Here is a 17,820-nt window from a genome sequence, read left to right as displayed (position 1 = left end):
CCAACTGTCCCAGCTGAGACTTTATGCACTGTCATCCTCTATCGTTTGATCAAATGATTCTCAACTTTGGTAGCACATTAGAATCATCAGAGCTTTTTTTTTTTTTAACCCCACATTTGTTTATTTATTTATTTTTCGTTGTGTTGGGTCTTCGTTTCTCTGCGAGGGCTTTCTCTAGTTGTGGCAAGCGGGGGGCCACTCTTCATCGCGGTGTGCGGGCCTCTCACTGTCGCGGCCTCTCTTGTTGCAGAGCACAGGCTCCAGACGCACAGGCTCAGTAGCTGTGGCTCACGGGCCCAGTTGCTCCGCGGCATGTGGGATCTTCCCAGACCAGGGCTCGAACCCGTGTCCCCTGCATTAGCAGGCAGATTCTCAACCACTGCGCCACCAGGGAAGCCCCCACCTGAGCTTTTAAAAAACTGATGTGCGCCCACATCCCAGGCCAAATACATCAGAAGTGAGGTGGGGGAGGAGAGGTGGAAGAGGGGACTGGGTACGAAAGGGAAGAACCTGGGCATTACCATATGCATTCCAATATGCAGCTGAGGTGGAGAACCACACTTCTAGATGTATGCATGTATGCAGACAGGCCCAAATTCAAAAGAGTATGACAGACTCTTCCTGGTAGATCAACCAAGCTGCTGAATGACATTCTTAGGATTAGTACTGTGGGGAGGCAACTATTTTTTGAAAAGTCTCAGCAGACAACCTTCTTATTTTAGGGGAAAGCTAAATATTAGATGAATGGGTTTTATAATATTAAAGAGTAGCATATGATGAACCAGCAAAAAAAAAAAATTTTTAACCCAATTAACATACACAGAAAGACTTCCAAAGCCTAGATTTTATTTCAGAATTTGATCTAAAATAGAATTAAACAGATTCCATCTCAAAACTCAGTTTGACAATTTTCCTACATAAGAATGGGCTCATTCCAATGCAGGGGGCTCAGGTTTGATCCCTGGTCGAGGAACTAAGATCCCACATACTGCGCGGCAACTAAGCCTGCATGCCACAACTACTGAGTCCATGCGCCTCAACTAGAGAGCCCGCATGCCACAACTAGAGAGAGAACCCTCACACCACAACTGAAGAGGAGCCCACGCGCCACAGATAAGACCCGATGTGGCCAAAAAAATAATAATTTTTTAATAAATTTAAAAATATATAAAATAAATAAAAATTTTTTAAAAATTTTAAAAAGAATGGGCTCATGCTTCTACATTATGTTTCTATCTAGCTTAATCTGAGCTCCTTAAGAGAGCTGGAGCTGCTGGTGACCCAAATTTTATAGACTATTAATGTGTCTTTTTAAAGCAATATTAGAAATCCAAAAGCCATAAAGTACAAAAACTTCTGTATAGAAGTATTTGCAACACCTACAATAAAAGGTAAATAAGCAAACATACACGTCCACAAAACACAAATACTCCAACAAAAATGGGCAGTTTATGACTTCAGCCAAAGAATACAACTGGCTGAAAAACAAGAAAATATTCAACCTCCATAATACGACCACTGTTTTTAATCTATCACAATGGCTAAGATCTTAAAAACTGATAATATCCGGAAACAAAGGTGTGGGGAACTGGCCCACAACATGTTAGTGAGATGGCAACTCTCTTAAAACCTTTGTGAGAATAATTTAGCAGAACTGATCAAAATTTAAAATGCACTTGACCTAGGACATAGAAATTCCACTTTTAGGAACCTAGCCAAAAGAAATCTACAAGTGTAAAAGGGTAAGAATAAGAAATTTCACATGCACATTATTTGGAAAAGCAATAAAGCAAAGACAACCTACATTTTCCCAAGAGGAAACTGCCTATAAATTATGCTGTAACCATACTTAAAATATTATGCAGCAATTTAAAAAACAAAAAGAAAATAGATCTGTGTGCACTGGAATGGAAGGATACTACTGAGATACCACTGAGTGAAAAAAGCAAGTTACTGAGCAATGTACAATATTCCATTTTTGTGTTTAAAAAAAGAAAAAAAAAAAGTAAATTTGTATGACATATTGAATGTGCACTTTAAAAGGTTTAGAAAGCTGTCCTTGAGAATTACATCCCCAGGGACTGGTTTGGGAATAGGGTAAAAGATTTTTTCTATTTTATAATCGTATGAATAGAAATTTAAAATGTTACTTTTACAATAATTAACAGTAGTATAGGCCTTGCTACTTCAAAATGTGGTCCACAAAATCTCAATCACCCAAATCTCAAAGGGTTAGTTAGGAATGCAGAATCCTAGATCCCAATCCACATCTACTGAATGTTCATTTCAACCAGACCCTCAAAAGTTCCTGAGGTGACGTGTATGCACATTCAAGTTTGAGAAGCACTGGTACAGACTATAGGAAGCAACATCTGAGCTGGTCACACTAACTAAAAAGTTTCATTTCCAAGCTCTCAGATTTAATTAAATACTTGATTTCCTTCTAAGAAATGATCATGTATAATTCAGGTACAATTTGCCTTCCCTTTAAAGGTATATAAGAATGCTGAGAGCTTTATACTAAGAGTCACTAAAAGGCTGCAATATAATTAACAGTCAATGACATACAATAAATCCTTTAGGTATCCAAAGTTCATACAATACTACATACAAAATGGAAGAGTAGTATCCTGTCACCAAAAGATGCTCTTGACTTTGATCAATCAGGATTAGGTGCCAGGAATACAAACCACTAGATATGCTGAGCAAAGGGGGAATTAATAAGAGAGCAACTGGGTGCTTAATAGTTTTAAGGACTGGAGGAATGGGGCTGTAAGGCTCGTCTGTCTATAAGAATGACACCAGAACACAACTGAATCACAAGGGACTCTCTCCACCTTAAGCCACCAATTGAACCACTAAATTCAAGAACAGCAGATAACTGCGATCCAAAGGAATCAGAAAGTCACCACTGCCACTGCCACTATATAACCATGAAGAGAGGCGATGTAGACAAGAGTCTAGGTGCTGCCTTTGCTACAAATGCCTCTTGATAACACAGAAAGTGAAGAATGAAAAATGCAATGCTGCATTTCCGCTATTGCAGAAAAATCTCACATTTTCACAACCCAGAAAAGGGGGGGGGGATGGGGACAGAAAAGGGAAGAAAGACGAACCCCCTTCACACCTCACATACGTATCTAATTGCCAGCAACTATTTCACATCTAAAACACTAAACGCAAAATAGTCTGAGAAATAAAGTTTTTGGCTTTCTAGCCCAACAATACAGAAAGGTAATTAGGAGGGTTGAGGAAGACCATCTCACAGAATTCTCAGATGGCTTAAAAGCTATATTCACAAAAAGAATTTACAACTAAACAACACTAATCCTCAAAGTTTCCAGTTTTGAATATTTACTTCTAAGCTACCATCAGGAGAAGGAAGGTAAAAGAAAAAAGGGGGAAATGTTGAGTGTAATGAAGATGCTTCCTGGATATTATTTTCGCAAGAAGTTCACACTTTACTCACTCCCCTTGAAAATTATTTAAAATAAAATTTAACACCAACAAGTTTTGACCAACTATTTGTAATTCTGTAGATCCACGATACTTAACTTGAAATTTTGCTGAGATATGCATTTGAACTATAAATTTAATCCTGATGTACCAAAAGTTGTTAATGAATGCACCTAGCCAACTACCCATCAATAACATTTCAAATTTGGCTTTGTTCTTCTTCACCTTGCCCTTCAAATGCCTTGTAGGTGTTATATGAAGGAAATTACTTCCTTCTATATCATCTGAAATTTGAAAGGTCAAAGATCTCACCTCTAGAGAATGTCAAGAGTTCAATCAGAATAAGAAAAATAAAATGTTTCTGTAAATGGAAGGAAGGTTACTAAACTGTGTATAATCATTTAATTTTCTGTAAAAATTCAACTGCAAACCAAAGGGGCTGGGTGACGGAATGGATATATTTACATAAACAGTAGAAACAGTATGTAAAACTTCTATTTTACAACAGAAAAACAAACTCATGTAAATAGCAGTATATACTTTAGCATTTAGTTGAACAAGAGCCAAGTCACCTCCAACAATCATAACTCTAGTTTTAAACCTTCACCATTACATGAGGCCTCATTCAGGCAAAATCTGGGGGGAGTCTCAGTCTCCTAACTGGCTATTCCTTGAGTGGAGGGAAAAAATCCTATAGATAAAAAGGGTAAGAACTAAAAGGTAAGGCCAAGAATCAGGTAACTCCAATTCTAAACTATCTTGGCATAACGGAGCTAGTCTAAACCACAAATGAAGATTCTATATAGACCACCTTATGTTATTTTACTATTTTTGTGGTAGTTCAGAATTGTGAGAAATAATTAAGGTTATTTAGCAACCTTGAGTTATCTACTCACATTCTCACCTCTGGATTCCAATGGTCAAGCCCAAAGTATTAGCAATCCACATGGCTATTGTGGCACATACTGAAAATGTTCCACCAAACACACAACCAAAACATCTGAGTGACTTTCATGTACTGTCACTTCACCTTAACACTACCACCAGCCATCTCCAAACTACCTAAAGATGGCATACAAAAATTAGTTCTGTAAAGTGAACTGAATATTGTTAAGAAGTCTTGTATGTACTTACTTCTTCTTCTGGAGGCACTTAGAAAAAGAGATACCTATACATTCCCAACTACTACTTTTTTTTTTTTTTTAACAGTATTTGACCTAGTACTTTTAACTGTATCTTTTAACTAATATCTTTCCTTTCACAAAATGGCAACTCGAAATACCTATCAATAACTGGTAGGATTCTGATTAGCAACTGACTGACTACTTTTTACTTATTCATACTCTATACATGTATATGTGGTACACAAAATTTTGTACAATATAAACATAAGTGAGATTATTTGAAAATCATAGTGCTTTAGAGAACAAACGCATGGACTCCAAGGGGGGAAGCAGGGGTGGGATGAATTGGGAGATGGGGATTGACATATATACACTATTGATACTATGTATAAAATAGATAACTAATGAGAACCTACTGTATAGCACAGGGAACTCTACTTAGTGCTCTGTGGTGACCTAAACGGGAAGGAAATCCAAAAAAGAGGGGATAAATGCATACGTATAGCTGATTCACTCTGCTGCACAGTAGAAACTAGCACAACATTGTAAGGTAACTATACTCCAATAAAAATTATTAAAAAATAATAAAAATTAAAAAAAGAAAATCAGGGACTTCCCTGGTGGCACAGTGGTTAAGAGTCCGCCTGCCAATGCAGGGGACACGGGTTCGAGCCCTGGTCCGGGAAGATCCTACATGCCGCGGAGTAGCTAAGGCCGTGCGCCACAGCTACTGAGTCTGAGCTCTAGAGCCCGTGAGCCACAACTACTGAGCCCACGAGCCACAACTACTGAAGCCCACGTGCCTAGAGCCCGTGCTCCCCAACGGGAGAAGCCACCGCAATGAGAAGCCCGTGCAGCACAGCGAAGAGTAGGCCCCGCTCGCCGCAACTGGAGGGGGCCCGTGTGCAGCAACGAAGACCCAACGCAGCCAAAAATAAATAAATAAATTTATTTTTTTTTAAAAAAGAAAATCATAGTGCTTATATTTTAAAAGTGTGAAAGTTTTACTTAAGTAAATTTGTATCTTACAAATGCTTTTCTAAGAAAAACTACTTGAAAATAAAGTGATTGTAAATGTCTTTAAAGATCAAAAAGTAGTCATAAATCCAAATGATCTTGAAATAGACAAAAATATACTCCTGTATCATTTAAAGAAAGTTTTATAATCAAGCTGTAACAGGCCACATACATCCCCAGTACATTCTCTTGCCAATTATTCTCAAAATTCACAGCTCAATGGTTAAGAATAATGAACAAGGAACATGTGGCACATACAACTGGAATCTTTCTTCATGAAGGCTTGGACTAAGAACACTTTTACATATATTTGCAGAGGGGATTTTAAAGAATGACGGTATCACTAAATGTGGACCTTTAAGGATGGGATTGCACTGAATCCCTGTTAAATTGTTAAAAATGTAGTGGATGTACACAGTTTTAGAAGTTAACGGTAACCTCAAGGTTTAACAACCATCTTTGCCACATCCCAGTTGCTAATGATTTCAATCCTTTGAGGAAACCATTTTAAATTCTTTTAGCTGTTTCTTCTGGTATTTATTTTTATCCTAAATAATATGCTTATGCTCCAATAGTTACTATCTTTCCATTTTAGATATTATCAATTGCCTTCCTTGTGAAAGTTGAAGATTTAGCACTCCTACATGCACCCACTCCCATATCATCCTTATATTATTTTATCATAGTTTTTGTTGTTTGGTTGGTTGGTTGGTTTTTTTTGCGGTACACGGGCCTCTCACTGTTGCGGCGCGCAGGCTCTGGACTCGCAGGCTCAGCGGCCATGGCTCACGGGTCCAGCCCCTCTGCGGCATGAGGGATCCTCCCGGACCGGGGCACGAACCCGTGTCCCCTGCATTGGCAGGCGGACTCTCAACCACTGCGCCACCAGGGAAGCCCCTATCACAGTTTTTATTCAAGCCACTATCCATTGTTTTTAACAATCAACTAATAGGAACTCCAAGAGGAGAGGGAAGGGAATTACCAAAGCAGTATTAAAAGTTTATTTCCCAAAGCTTTAAAAGGACACAAGTCTTCCAGTTGAAAGGGTCCAATATGATCAGAAGATTCACATTTATACATCTCTTCAGAACACAAAGGATAAAGAGAAAAGGCTGAAACTTTTTTAAAAAGTTATCAAGAAATGGGAAGCAGACTGGTATTAGATTTATTAGCAACAGTGAATGCAGAAGGCAGTATCTTTCATATGCATTCCAGTCCAGAAGTTTCCTGGCTAGCCAATCTAGCAACCAAGATTAAAGGCAAACTGAAGACATTATCAGAGTCACAATGAGCAATATCCTAAAAAAAGTTATGTGGGAGTTAAATTAAGAATGTAGTCCAGCAAAATGAGACTAAATCAAGAAAAAAGACATAGATCTAAGAAACAGGGGCAGAAGTGTAATGTAAAAGTTTGTGATTGATGGCTATATAAGAGGCCTAGTGGGAAGGGCAACCTGATTAGGAGAACAAAATAGAGGACTCCAGGAGAAGTGCAAATACAATCCAAGCGTAAACTGGACTACTTGGACTGTCACTAAATGATATAACCATAAAAACAAACATTACTCAATGGTGTCACTGTAAATATCAAGCTATGAGTGAACTAAGACTTCGTTATGATCACAAGACAAAGGAACTTTGATAACATAAAAGTATAGGTAGCATAAACTGCGATCCGCAAAGGTGCGAAAAGGAAGAGGAAAGAGATAACGCCAAAGGGTGATGGAAAGAAAAAGGTGTATTAGTTAAAATTATAAATGTAATCATTTGAAGACATAATAGGTCTTTACTTTTTTATTTGTTACCATATGCAAGTATTACTCTCTTTTTTTAAAATCACAAATTACAGATTGGAGAAAAGAGCTACAATAACTATCATATATTAAGAACTAACTAAGTGGCTTCCCTGGTGGCACAGTGCATAAGAATCCGCCTGCCAATGCAGGGGACATGGGTTCGAGCCCTGGTCTGGGAAGATCCCACATGCCACAGAGCGACTAAACCCATGCACCACAACTACTGAGCCTGTGCTCTAGAGCCCACGAGCCACAACTACTGAGCCCCTGCGCCTAGAGCCCATGGTCCGCAACAAGAGAAGCCAGCACAATGAGAAGCCCGTGCACCACAACAAAGAGTAGCCCGCTTGCTGCAACTAGAGAAAGCCTGTGTGCAGCAACGAAGACCCAATGCAACCAAAAATTAAAAATAAATAAATAAAAAATTTTTAAAAAGTTTAAGAGCTAAGAATAGGCACAAAGGATATGAAAAGGCAATTCATGTGCAATTAAAACAACCAAGTAATATTTTCTTTATCAGACTAATGAAAATTTTAAGATTCTTAATAGTGTCAGCAAGAGTATAGAGAAAACGATAGTTCACACACTGTTGGTATAAACTCCGTAACCATTTTTGAAAACATTCAATCGTATTTATAAAAACCGTAAATGTCTATACCCAAAGGCCAGCAAGCTCACATCCAAGGTTAGGTTAGGTCAAGAAAGGAAAAGGAAGGAAAGGAAAGGAAGGAGGCACACAATAGAGAATGAACAAAACATCCAACAATAAGGTCATATTAGAAAAATACTGTACAATCGTTAACTCCATAGTATACCATTGAAGGAAAAAATAGCAACTTGCAGAATAAAGTGAGATTGGAAAAGGAAGTGGGGAAGAGTACAAATACAGCTATTTGTCTTCTAAAATAAAATATTTCAATTGTAGATTAAAGCTTATTGACATAAGCATAAGAAAGCACTACCTTTAAAAAAATCAAATCTTAGCATGATTTAGATAGTTTCCATCTTTACCCTCTTACTAAGAATTCCTTTTCATAAAGACAGATTAACCAGATTTTTGTAAATATATCACCAACATGCATTTTAAGAAGGTGAAAACTAAAAAGCAGAAGTTACTTTTGAAATGTCAATAGTGGCAGTCAGGATTAGAACATACCTAGGTCTCTAAAATTCAGAACTATTTTGCTTTATACTGAGTTGGACTGCTAGATCTGACCATTATGAAGAAACTGTAGATTCATGACTAATATTCATTTTAATATGCCATGTGATAAGATTTTTTAAAATGTGTGATTTATTTAGACCATGAAATACCTAAAATACTTTTGAAAGAAGGTGCTAAATATGAAATATCAAAGTTTTTAAAAGTTAACCAAAAAGGTTTCTAAGACCAAAAAAACAGGGGGGGCAGGGATGAGGGCATCTTAAAATACATCAAAACACCTTGTCTTAAACACTATTGAGTCAAAAATATCTGTAGTATGGTTTGCCATGGAACTTCACTTCAAAATACATTTCCACATTCAAGCAACAGTAGACTAGATCTCTTCAATATAGTATATAGAGTTTATTAAAGTAACTATCATCATCAGCTTTTTTGGACCAGAATTTAGGCTATAAATATCTAAGATTTTAGATTTTACAGTCATTTTGAAAACCCAGCAATCTTCATGGAAAACCAAATACCAATTTTATCTGCCTTTTCATTTGGGAAGCTTTGAGAAGCACTGTATTAACCTATTAGAAAAACAAAACCTCTTTCTTTTAGAAGCACAATAGCAAAGAAAATGATGCAAATATCTTTATCATTCAGCTATCCCTATAAAATCTCACTTTACAGCCAACAGTAGAGTAATAAATAAGCAATCCAACATTTTAACATATTATATATAAAGCTTTCATTTCTTTTTCTTCATATGTTTGCATTGTACAGCCTAAGTTCTTAAAACATGCCTGTGATTTAGGTCTTAGGATTCAGCTCTCTCAGTCTAACCCAGTATTTACAAAAAAAAGGACAGGAATTGCTATTACAACTGCTATCATTTAGCAAGTAAATGGATCTAAATATCTAAGTAAATGCTACGAATATCTACATTAAAATCCTTCAGATTCCTTATATAAGTTAAAGAACGACCTGGAAGATTTGGATTATTTCCATCAAAACAGAATCAGATATACAACGTTAATATATAAATATACACACATAGCCAGATCAATCTATCTTTCCTGCTTCTTCTCCCAGTTTTATAAATGCGATCGTTATGCAGCCAAAACTAAATAAAATAAATAATAATTCTTTTAAAAATAATAATAATAAAATAAATGTGATCCCCTGTCATCATAGTTTCTGAAAATCAACCAGGTCCATGAATCAAGCAAATATCATAAATACCCTCCATTTAATCATTTCTTCTATCATTCAGCATTTTTTTAAACGATAGTGGCAAATACCAATTTACTTTGTTGCCTGAGTGCCAAGTAAGCTTCTGGTTTAAACAATAAAACTGTGCCCTTTGTAAATAGATATGTCAAATTTGTCATGTCAGGTTTTCCATAAAGATTCACAGGATAAACAATATGCCCTTAAATAATTAGGTATTCGCTGCCAATACGTGTTCACACACATGTGTTTAATGATCCTTTAATAACTTGTCTTTGGAATGATTCTGTCCTACCTTTGCTGCTGCAGCCCTCCTGTCCTTTGCATCACTGAATTCATACTTCTGGAAGTACCCAATATGCACTGTAACAGACAGATGGACAGATCAATGGGCCACAGCGACAAAGGCCAGAGAGACAGACTTGACAAAAATTAAAATCAAGGTATATAAAAGGGGACGGAGGAACCAGAAAACATATCTATCTATATTCTATAGTAAAATACCTGAACTTCAGATCTGCAACCCTCTCATCCACATACCAAATAAATTATTCTTGATTTCCATTTTATTCTCTTCTTTCAACTAGAAATAGTACCACTGCCATAGGCAAAATAATCAGTATTTTTAATACCATCAGCAGTTACAGATACAGCAGGCATTTCTGTAACCATGCCACACGATTTCTTCAAATAGAGGTTGCTCTTTAATACACAAGAAACTATCTCATCCAAAGAAGACTTTCTATGACAAAATTAAAATGGCAACTATTACACACAGAAAATTTCTATTGCAGTGTCAAGGCCTATGTGATTATAGTATACTACTGGGAATCACTGAATGAAAGTCACATTTCAGCATTTTATCATTCTGTATTTTCCTTTCTATGTAAAAATGTTTGCTCACACCACATCTAGATTAATTTGGGGGCTTAAAAGAATGTAATAGTGCCATTTAGGCCAATTTCCAAGATAGAGTAAAACATTTATACACAAAACTACCAACAGTATCTTTAAAAGCTATGTAGAGTCCTCCTGCTAGCTCAAATCCATTCAAATGAGTATTCACACTTCAAGAGGCTTCTGAAAGTTATTTTTTGAAAAGTACCTTTGTATCTCAAAATGCTAGCTTGGCTTAAGCTTCATCAAAAACTTACATCTATGTACGTCATTTTAATTTAATCAAATATTTTATTTTGCATGCATCTAAAATAATACAGAGCCAAGCTACATGTTTAAGAAACACTGAGGGAAAATGTTTCCCCTTCTATTTCCAGGGGATCTAACCATTTACACATTTCTTATTGCAACCCCTCAAAAACATGAGCAGGTAATGAGTAATGATAATCAAATGTAATGCATAATCTCTGACTAAATTCTAGACTAGAAGGAGAAAAGCTATGAAAGACAACTGGGAAAATGTGAATGTGATATGTATATTAGATTTTTTTCTATGACAACTTCATTCAGATACAATTCATATACCATAAAACTCACTTTCAAAATGTGTGATTCAGTGGTTTTGATTATATTCAGAGTTGTGACACACAGTTGTGTTAACCATTAATTTTAGAACATTTCATCACCCCAGAAAGAAACCCCATACCCATTTGCAGTCCCTCCCTAGTCTCCCCTTTCCCCACCCAGCCTCTATTTTTTGTCTCTATGGATTTGCCTATTCTGGACATGTCCTATAAATAGCATCATACAGTATGAGGTCTATTGTGATGACTGGTTAATTCTGTCATTTAGTTTTACTTATCTAGGAAGGCCAACAAGCTGATAGCTTGCCATGGACATCAAATAGGTCTGTTTTACTGGGGGAATGAAGAGGAACTATTAATTCAGAAGGTTAGTTAAACGAAGGCTGCTTAAAGCTTCAGCTACATTATAACAGATGAGGAAAGACAATTTATTAAAGTTAAATAACTGATACAAAGTCACAGAGCTGATAAAAGGCAAAGTTGGAACTAAACTTAGTTCTATATGATGCCAAAGACTTAACCACTAAACTATTTTATCTCCTAATAAAATAATCCACCAATTCTCACTGATGCTACCCTCCTAATACCTTGAATACCTCTCCCACCTCTCCATTCCTGTCTTGCTAACCTCATCATATATTTCTTGCTCAGATTATTGTAACACATTTCTCACTACTCTCCCTGCTTCCTAATATCATCCTGTTCTCATTTACTCCCTATACTGCCAACAAAGTGGTTCTTCTCAACACTAATCCTATATTAAAAGTTTATAGTTGTTTCAACTGGCCCCATCTCATTTAGCACTATGCTAAAGCCTTTCACAAACTGCCTAACTGTCTAGCCCCAGCTCCTACCACACTACTTTCCAATAATTTTAGCAATCTTTTCAATTCCTTATTGTTCATTCAACAACCTAGACCATTAATAGCTTCTGGCTTTGTACATTCCATTAACCTTCCCCTCCTCTGTCTGGAATGCCATCTCCAACCCCATCTGCCTAGTGAGTTACTATTCATTTTTCAAAACCTACCTTCAGACCCACTTACACCAGGATCTGTCAGTCCTTCCCAGAAAACAGCACTAAACATTCCTTCTCTGACCTTGTAATTTTTACTGTTGTACATATCACTGTATTATAATTTATTTATACAAGCCTCCTTAAAGAGTTGTCCAGTATCTGTATTCCCCCAGCACGGTGTAGCCACTAAAAAAATACTAGGTAAAAAATTAATCAAATACTCAACTTCTATACTGTTCTCTAATTAAACTGAAGCATTATTTTTAGGATCCCATTAACCTCAGAAATTCATAAAATAATCATGATATTTAGGGTCTTAAATGAAGGATAAAAATCAGGTTAGGGGAACTGTGGAGGTTCTACTTTTAAGAGAAAAGTATTTAGAATAAAGATAGTAATAGTAGTGATAACCTCTGAGGGAGGGAACCAGGTAGTTAAGATATTAAGGTGGGAGATTTTCTACTTTTTTATCTTTTGTACTTTTTGAATTTTGAGCCAAGAAAATATATGCATAGTCAAACAAAAGTTTTTTAATCCTAAAAAAAAAAAAAAAAAAAAGTATCAAGTCTTAGACTACTAAGGCTGTTTCAATTTTTTTTTAATCAGAGGTTATAGAGGAGAGTTCAGTCACATTGGCCCCAGCATGCAACCTATTTCTGTATTTTGTTCTGGTTACACAGAATGAAAACCCTGATTCACAAAGATATGAAATTTTCATTGCCATTTCAGAATATTCTTCACTTAAACTGATCCAGAAGCTTAAAAAAAGGCAGCAGAAAACAGTTTATTCAGAGTTGACTTGTTAACACTGTCTAGCAACTGCCTTTATTTTTATAAATGCTGAGTCAGAGGAAATATGCAGAACTCAAAACCCCAAAACTATTAATAGTAGAGACACATCAAGATGAGTTATCTATCCACTTGTTACTGCAAAACCTGCCAATGTCTGCAGTGAGGGTATGAACAAACATCTGCCTCTGCCTTGCATTTATTTAATTGAACAGGGCACGTATGTGCTGCTACAATGTTCTACCTTCTGTAACTCTGAGCAGGCATACACAGGTCTGAATCCAAAATACCAGTTCATAATAATCTTCAATCAACAATCCATAAGAAGTGAAGCAGAAGCTTTATTCTGGATTCTGCACACACAAAAAATGTTAGCCTGGATATAGTTTAACACATTGGTAATCTCCAATACGATAAATAGTTCTTTAAAAATTACAGAAAGGCTATCATGAGGAAGGGTTAGAACCAGGTAGGTTCAAGTAAAAAGCTACAGAGAGACAGATATTAACACCTGGAAAAACTAAAAATCAGAGCTGTTCAAACATGAAATGCGCTCCCTTCTAGAGTGGCTGTGGGGGTTTAAGTCACTGGGGAGGTTCAAGAATAGGCTTAACCTACTCTTAACCCTAAAAGGGATCACTTAACAGGGAGGTGGTATACTTGGTATACTTGTTGGCCAGCATAACCTTTAAAGATCCTTTTCATCCTTGTTAATCTTACTCTATGTGAATCAAAAATTGTATTGACTTCGACATGAAACAAATATCCGGCAAGTTTACTGTCATCCTTCATTCTTTAGCTATTGTTTACATATTATGCTTTCATTCCTAATGGTGCCTAGAGGATTTTTGTGAATTTTGAAGTCCTATTTTCACCCTTTTGGCTTTACAGTTGCATGGAATGCAACATTATAAATCAAGCTTCAGGTACTCATATATTTCAAGGACCCAGTGTTAACTACATTAATGCAACGTGAATTGAGATGATTATAGAAAACAGACAAAATGTTTAGGGCCAATGAAACGGAATTATTATATTTAAAAAGTCAGTTAGACTGGTAAGTAATATTATATATATATATACTCTCTTTTCAAAGGAATATTACTTCCATATTAAATGAGTTTAAATAGTAAGTTATCAGTAATACACTCCTCTAAGAACGTCACAAAAGAAATATTTTCTCATTATTGAATAAGTCAAGTCAGCTAATCTCCCTTTAAATATATAAAGCATTTGTTATCCAGCGCATCCATAACAATTTCACAATGCTATTCTCCCAGAATCTCTTGGTGCTTCTGTCAGGAGAATGCTGACTTTGTGGACCACTGGTCTCAGTTTGTAATTTCATACATAAATCACAAATAAATTTTACATTATATATACATTCTATAACATCCATCAAATATGTAGAATTATTTAATGTTAAAACTATTTTTAGATGCTTAATTTGGACTAGAAAATACTAAATGTTATAAATAGCAATTTTGGCTTGAAATTTTCTTGAAGGTGGTATATATGTAGGCTGGAAAGTTTAAATGGGGCTTGTAAATAGTAGACTTCTGCCTCTATATCACTCTGGTTTATTATTTATTTGGATTCATAAGCAACAGCACTGAAGTCACAAAACAGAGCCCACTGACTCACTCTGTACAAGTCAGTCTCCTGGTGCATACAAAGCTGGAGACAGAAAGGTAGAACAGGTCTGGAGAGACAAACAGAAAATACCCAGCACACAAGACAATAACATTCAAATATGTTTTATTTATATTTAATGATATAAAATACTGAGTTCTGACCCTAGCCATGAAAGCCTGGGCAAGTTACTCAATTCCTCTAAGTCTCAATTTCCTTATCTATAAAATAGTAGAAATACCATCTACTTCAGAGAAGAGTTGTGATGACTAACATTCCCTTAAATAACTGGTTAAGAACAAGAAATGGAAAATGTATCAGAGAAAGGGAGAAGAGTTAATACAGTGAAGTCAACAGAAGAGGAATGTGAACAATTCACAAATGAAAAACATAGGGATAGTACCAAGACTTATTTTTATCAATAATAAAATCAATAAGAAAACTCATTCATATTCAATTTTGACTCTTCAAATCAATGTTTATCAGCTATGGTCCAAGAACTGTGCTGGTCAATGAGAATACCAAAATTAATACACTGATCCTACCTTCAAGGATTTTCAGAGTCTATTTAGCAAGAGAATAATAGAGATTATTTTTTAAATAGAAGTCTATACAAAATCCTGAGACCCACTCAAAGGGAAAGATTCAAAGAAGAAATGATGTTTAAGGTGAGTCATGAAGTATTAATGAGTTTATCAGGGGAAAAGCATTTGAAACAAAGGAAAAAGCCTTACAAAGGCACAAAGAAAAATTTCACAGGGACTATCATAATTTTGCTATGTCAAGATGAGTGTGAAGAAATGACGGATAAGGTAGACAAAGGTCGAATTATGAAAAGCCTGATTTATCACGCTTAGAATCTTTTCTCCTAATCTGCATCCTCTGGTAACCTAGTTACTGGAAACCCCCTAGGCTCAGAACCCCTAGGCTTAGTAGTTTCCTCATAAGCACCATTTCCTGTCCCATTCCTACTGCTTACCATGATTGGTAAAGATGTGGTGTACTTTCTCAGGCCATAAACTTAGACCAAGTATGAACATTTTTGACACTGTCATAAACTGAACAGGATGACCACTCAGGAAAAAAAAGGAGACATTCAGCATTTCCTGAAAAATCTGTGGCGACCACACTACACTCAAGGCCCCATTTTCCATCAATATCACCCTTTTCACATTCTTTCAATTTTTCTGATTTTGCTAATGAGACCCTTCCAATAACTTCTAACAGCTTCCAACAAGACTCCTTATCCACACAAAGGACTACTTTCCTTCTTTCCTAAACACCAACTAGTCTCTTCGGAAGGCAGGGCTTTCCTTAACCAAGCAGCAAAGAGGGGTCAAACCACAACAAACGTGAAACACGTCAGGGTTGACCTGATGTAAAAATAACACCTCAAAAGACAAACTGGTAGGTATGGGATTTCTGGGTAATGGCAGTACACTAAGATACTCAACTATGAAAACCAGGCCAGGGCAAGTCAAGAAACAGGATATAATTGAGATCAGGCTACATGTGGATAAAAGTGGGCATGATAGGTCCTGAGTTATTGACTTTATAATCAAGGATTTATTTACATGTCTGCCCTTCCTAGACTAGGAACGCTGGACAGGAAGGAATGTTCTCCACTCATCTTTGTACATCTTGAAAGCAGTTCTTCAGCACAAACCAAGCCTTCAGATAAATGCATCCTCTGCTGACAGGATGACTACAACCTCATCAGAGACCCTGACCCAGAATTACCCAGCTAAACCACTCAAAACTATAATACAGTAAATGTTTGCTGTTTTAAACCACTAAGTGTTAGGGTAATTTTTTATGTAGCAATAGATAACTAATACAAGAGACTCATCTAAAATCAGTCAATTAGCTAAAATGAAAGATTCTTTTAGGACTGTAAAGCTTTCAGTATACAAATACAAAGAAAACTTAAGTACGAGAATTTGGCTCAGTCAAAAGGTCCAACTAAAGTCTGAAAAAGTTTGGTACAGCAGAAAAAACCTTTTTTTTTAATTTTTTTTTTTTTTTTTTTTTTTTTTTTTTTTTTGCGGTACGCGGGCCTCTCACTGTTGTGGCCTCTCCCGCTGCGGAGCACAGGCTCTGGACACGCATGCTCAGCGGCCATGGCTCACGGGCCCAGCCACTCCTCGGCATGTGGGTTCTTCCCGGACCGGGGCACTAACCCGCGTCCCCTCCATCGGCAGGCAGACTCTCAACCACTGCGCCACCAGGGAAGCCCAAAAACTTCTATTTTAAAAGTCAAAAAGCCCCAGTTTCAGGACTTCCCTAGTGGCGCAGTGGTTAAGAATCCGCCTGCCAATGCAGGGGACAAGGGTTTGATCCCTGGTCTGGGAAGATCCCACATGCCGCAGAGCAACTAAGCCCGTGCGCCACAACTACTGAGCCTGCAAGCCACAAGTACTGAGCCTGCGTGCCTAGAGCCTGTGCTCCGCAACAGAGAAGCCACCGCAATAAGAAGCCCACGCGCCGCAATGAAGAGTAGCCCCCCCGGCCGCCACAACGAGAAAGCCCCTGCACAGCAACGAAGACCCAATGCAGCCAAAAATTAATTAATTAATTTTTTTAAAAAAGACCCAGTTCCAATGACCTCCACCAGTCTCTAACAGAGAAACTCTTGAGCTTCCCTGAGAAACCCATTTCTCAGCTTCCCTAACTTCAATTTACTTATCTATATAATGGAGATAATGCTATTTTCTTGGGATTTTGTAACGAATACACGTGAAAACACCCTAGCATGTTTTATAAATATCAGCTATTATTACCACTTTTGTCTATGGTTTGTGAGTCTCCCCTTACATAAAAATGAGTAAATTAGATCTTTTTCCCCCATCCTGTTATTTTCCCAAATCTAAGATATTCCTTACTCCAATATTTAAAATGTCATACTTTCTAGCTGGAATTCTAGTTCAAGGAACGCAGGCAGCCTCTAGAAGTGAAAAAGGCAAGGGAACAGATTCTCCTCTAGAGCCTCCGGAAGGAACACAGCCTGCCAACTCCTTGATTTTAGCCCAGTGAGACTCACTTTGAACTTGACTTTCTCAACTGTAAAATAATGAATTTCTGTTGTTTTAAGTCACTAACTTTGTGTTAACTTATTACAACAACAAAA

At 36.8% G+C, this 17,820-nt stretch overlaps 1 protein-coding gene across 2 annotated transcripts in view; it reads right to left on the bottom strand.

The window, feature by feature from the left end:
• The window catches only part of ARIH1 (ariadne RBR E3 ubiquitin protein ligase 1), a 132,743-nt gene that overhangs the window by 101,354 nt on the left and 13,569 nt on the right, over window positions 1-17,820 (bottom strand). Inside the window, exon 2 of one of the 2 annotated variants that reach the window (XM_055088086.1) lies at window positions 10,069-10,136. The exons of the other annotated variant lie outside the window; for it this stretch is intronic. Coding sequence (XP_054944061.1) covers window positions 10,069-10,136 — 68 coding nt within the window. The remainder of the gene's footprint in view (window positions 1-10,068; window positions 10,137-17,820) is intronic. 2 annotated transcript variants of the gene reach the window in all.

The sequence above is a fragment of the Physeter macrocephalus genome, chromosome 11 (genome assembly GCF_002837175.3).
Source record: "Physeter macrocephalus isolate SW-GA chromosome 11, ASM283717v5, whole genome shotgun sequence".
NCBI lineage: Eukaryota > Metazoa > Chordata > Mammalia > Artiodactyla > Physeteridae > Physeter > Physeter macrocephalus.
Note: the sequence above shows the minus strand (reverse complement) of the source record. Positions and strands in the feature narration are given on the sequence as shown.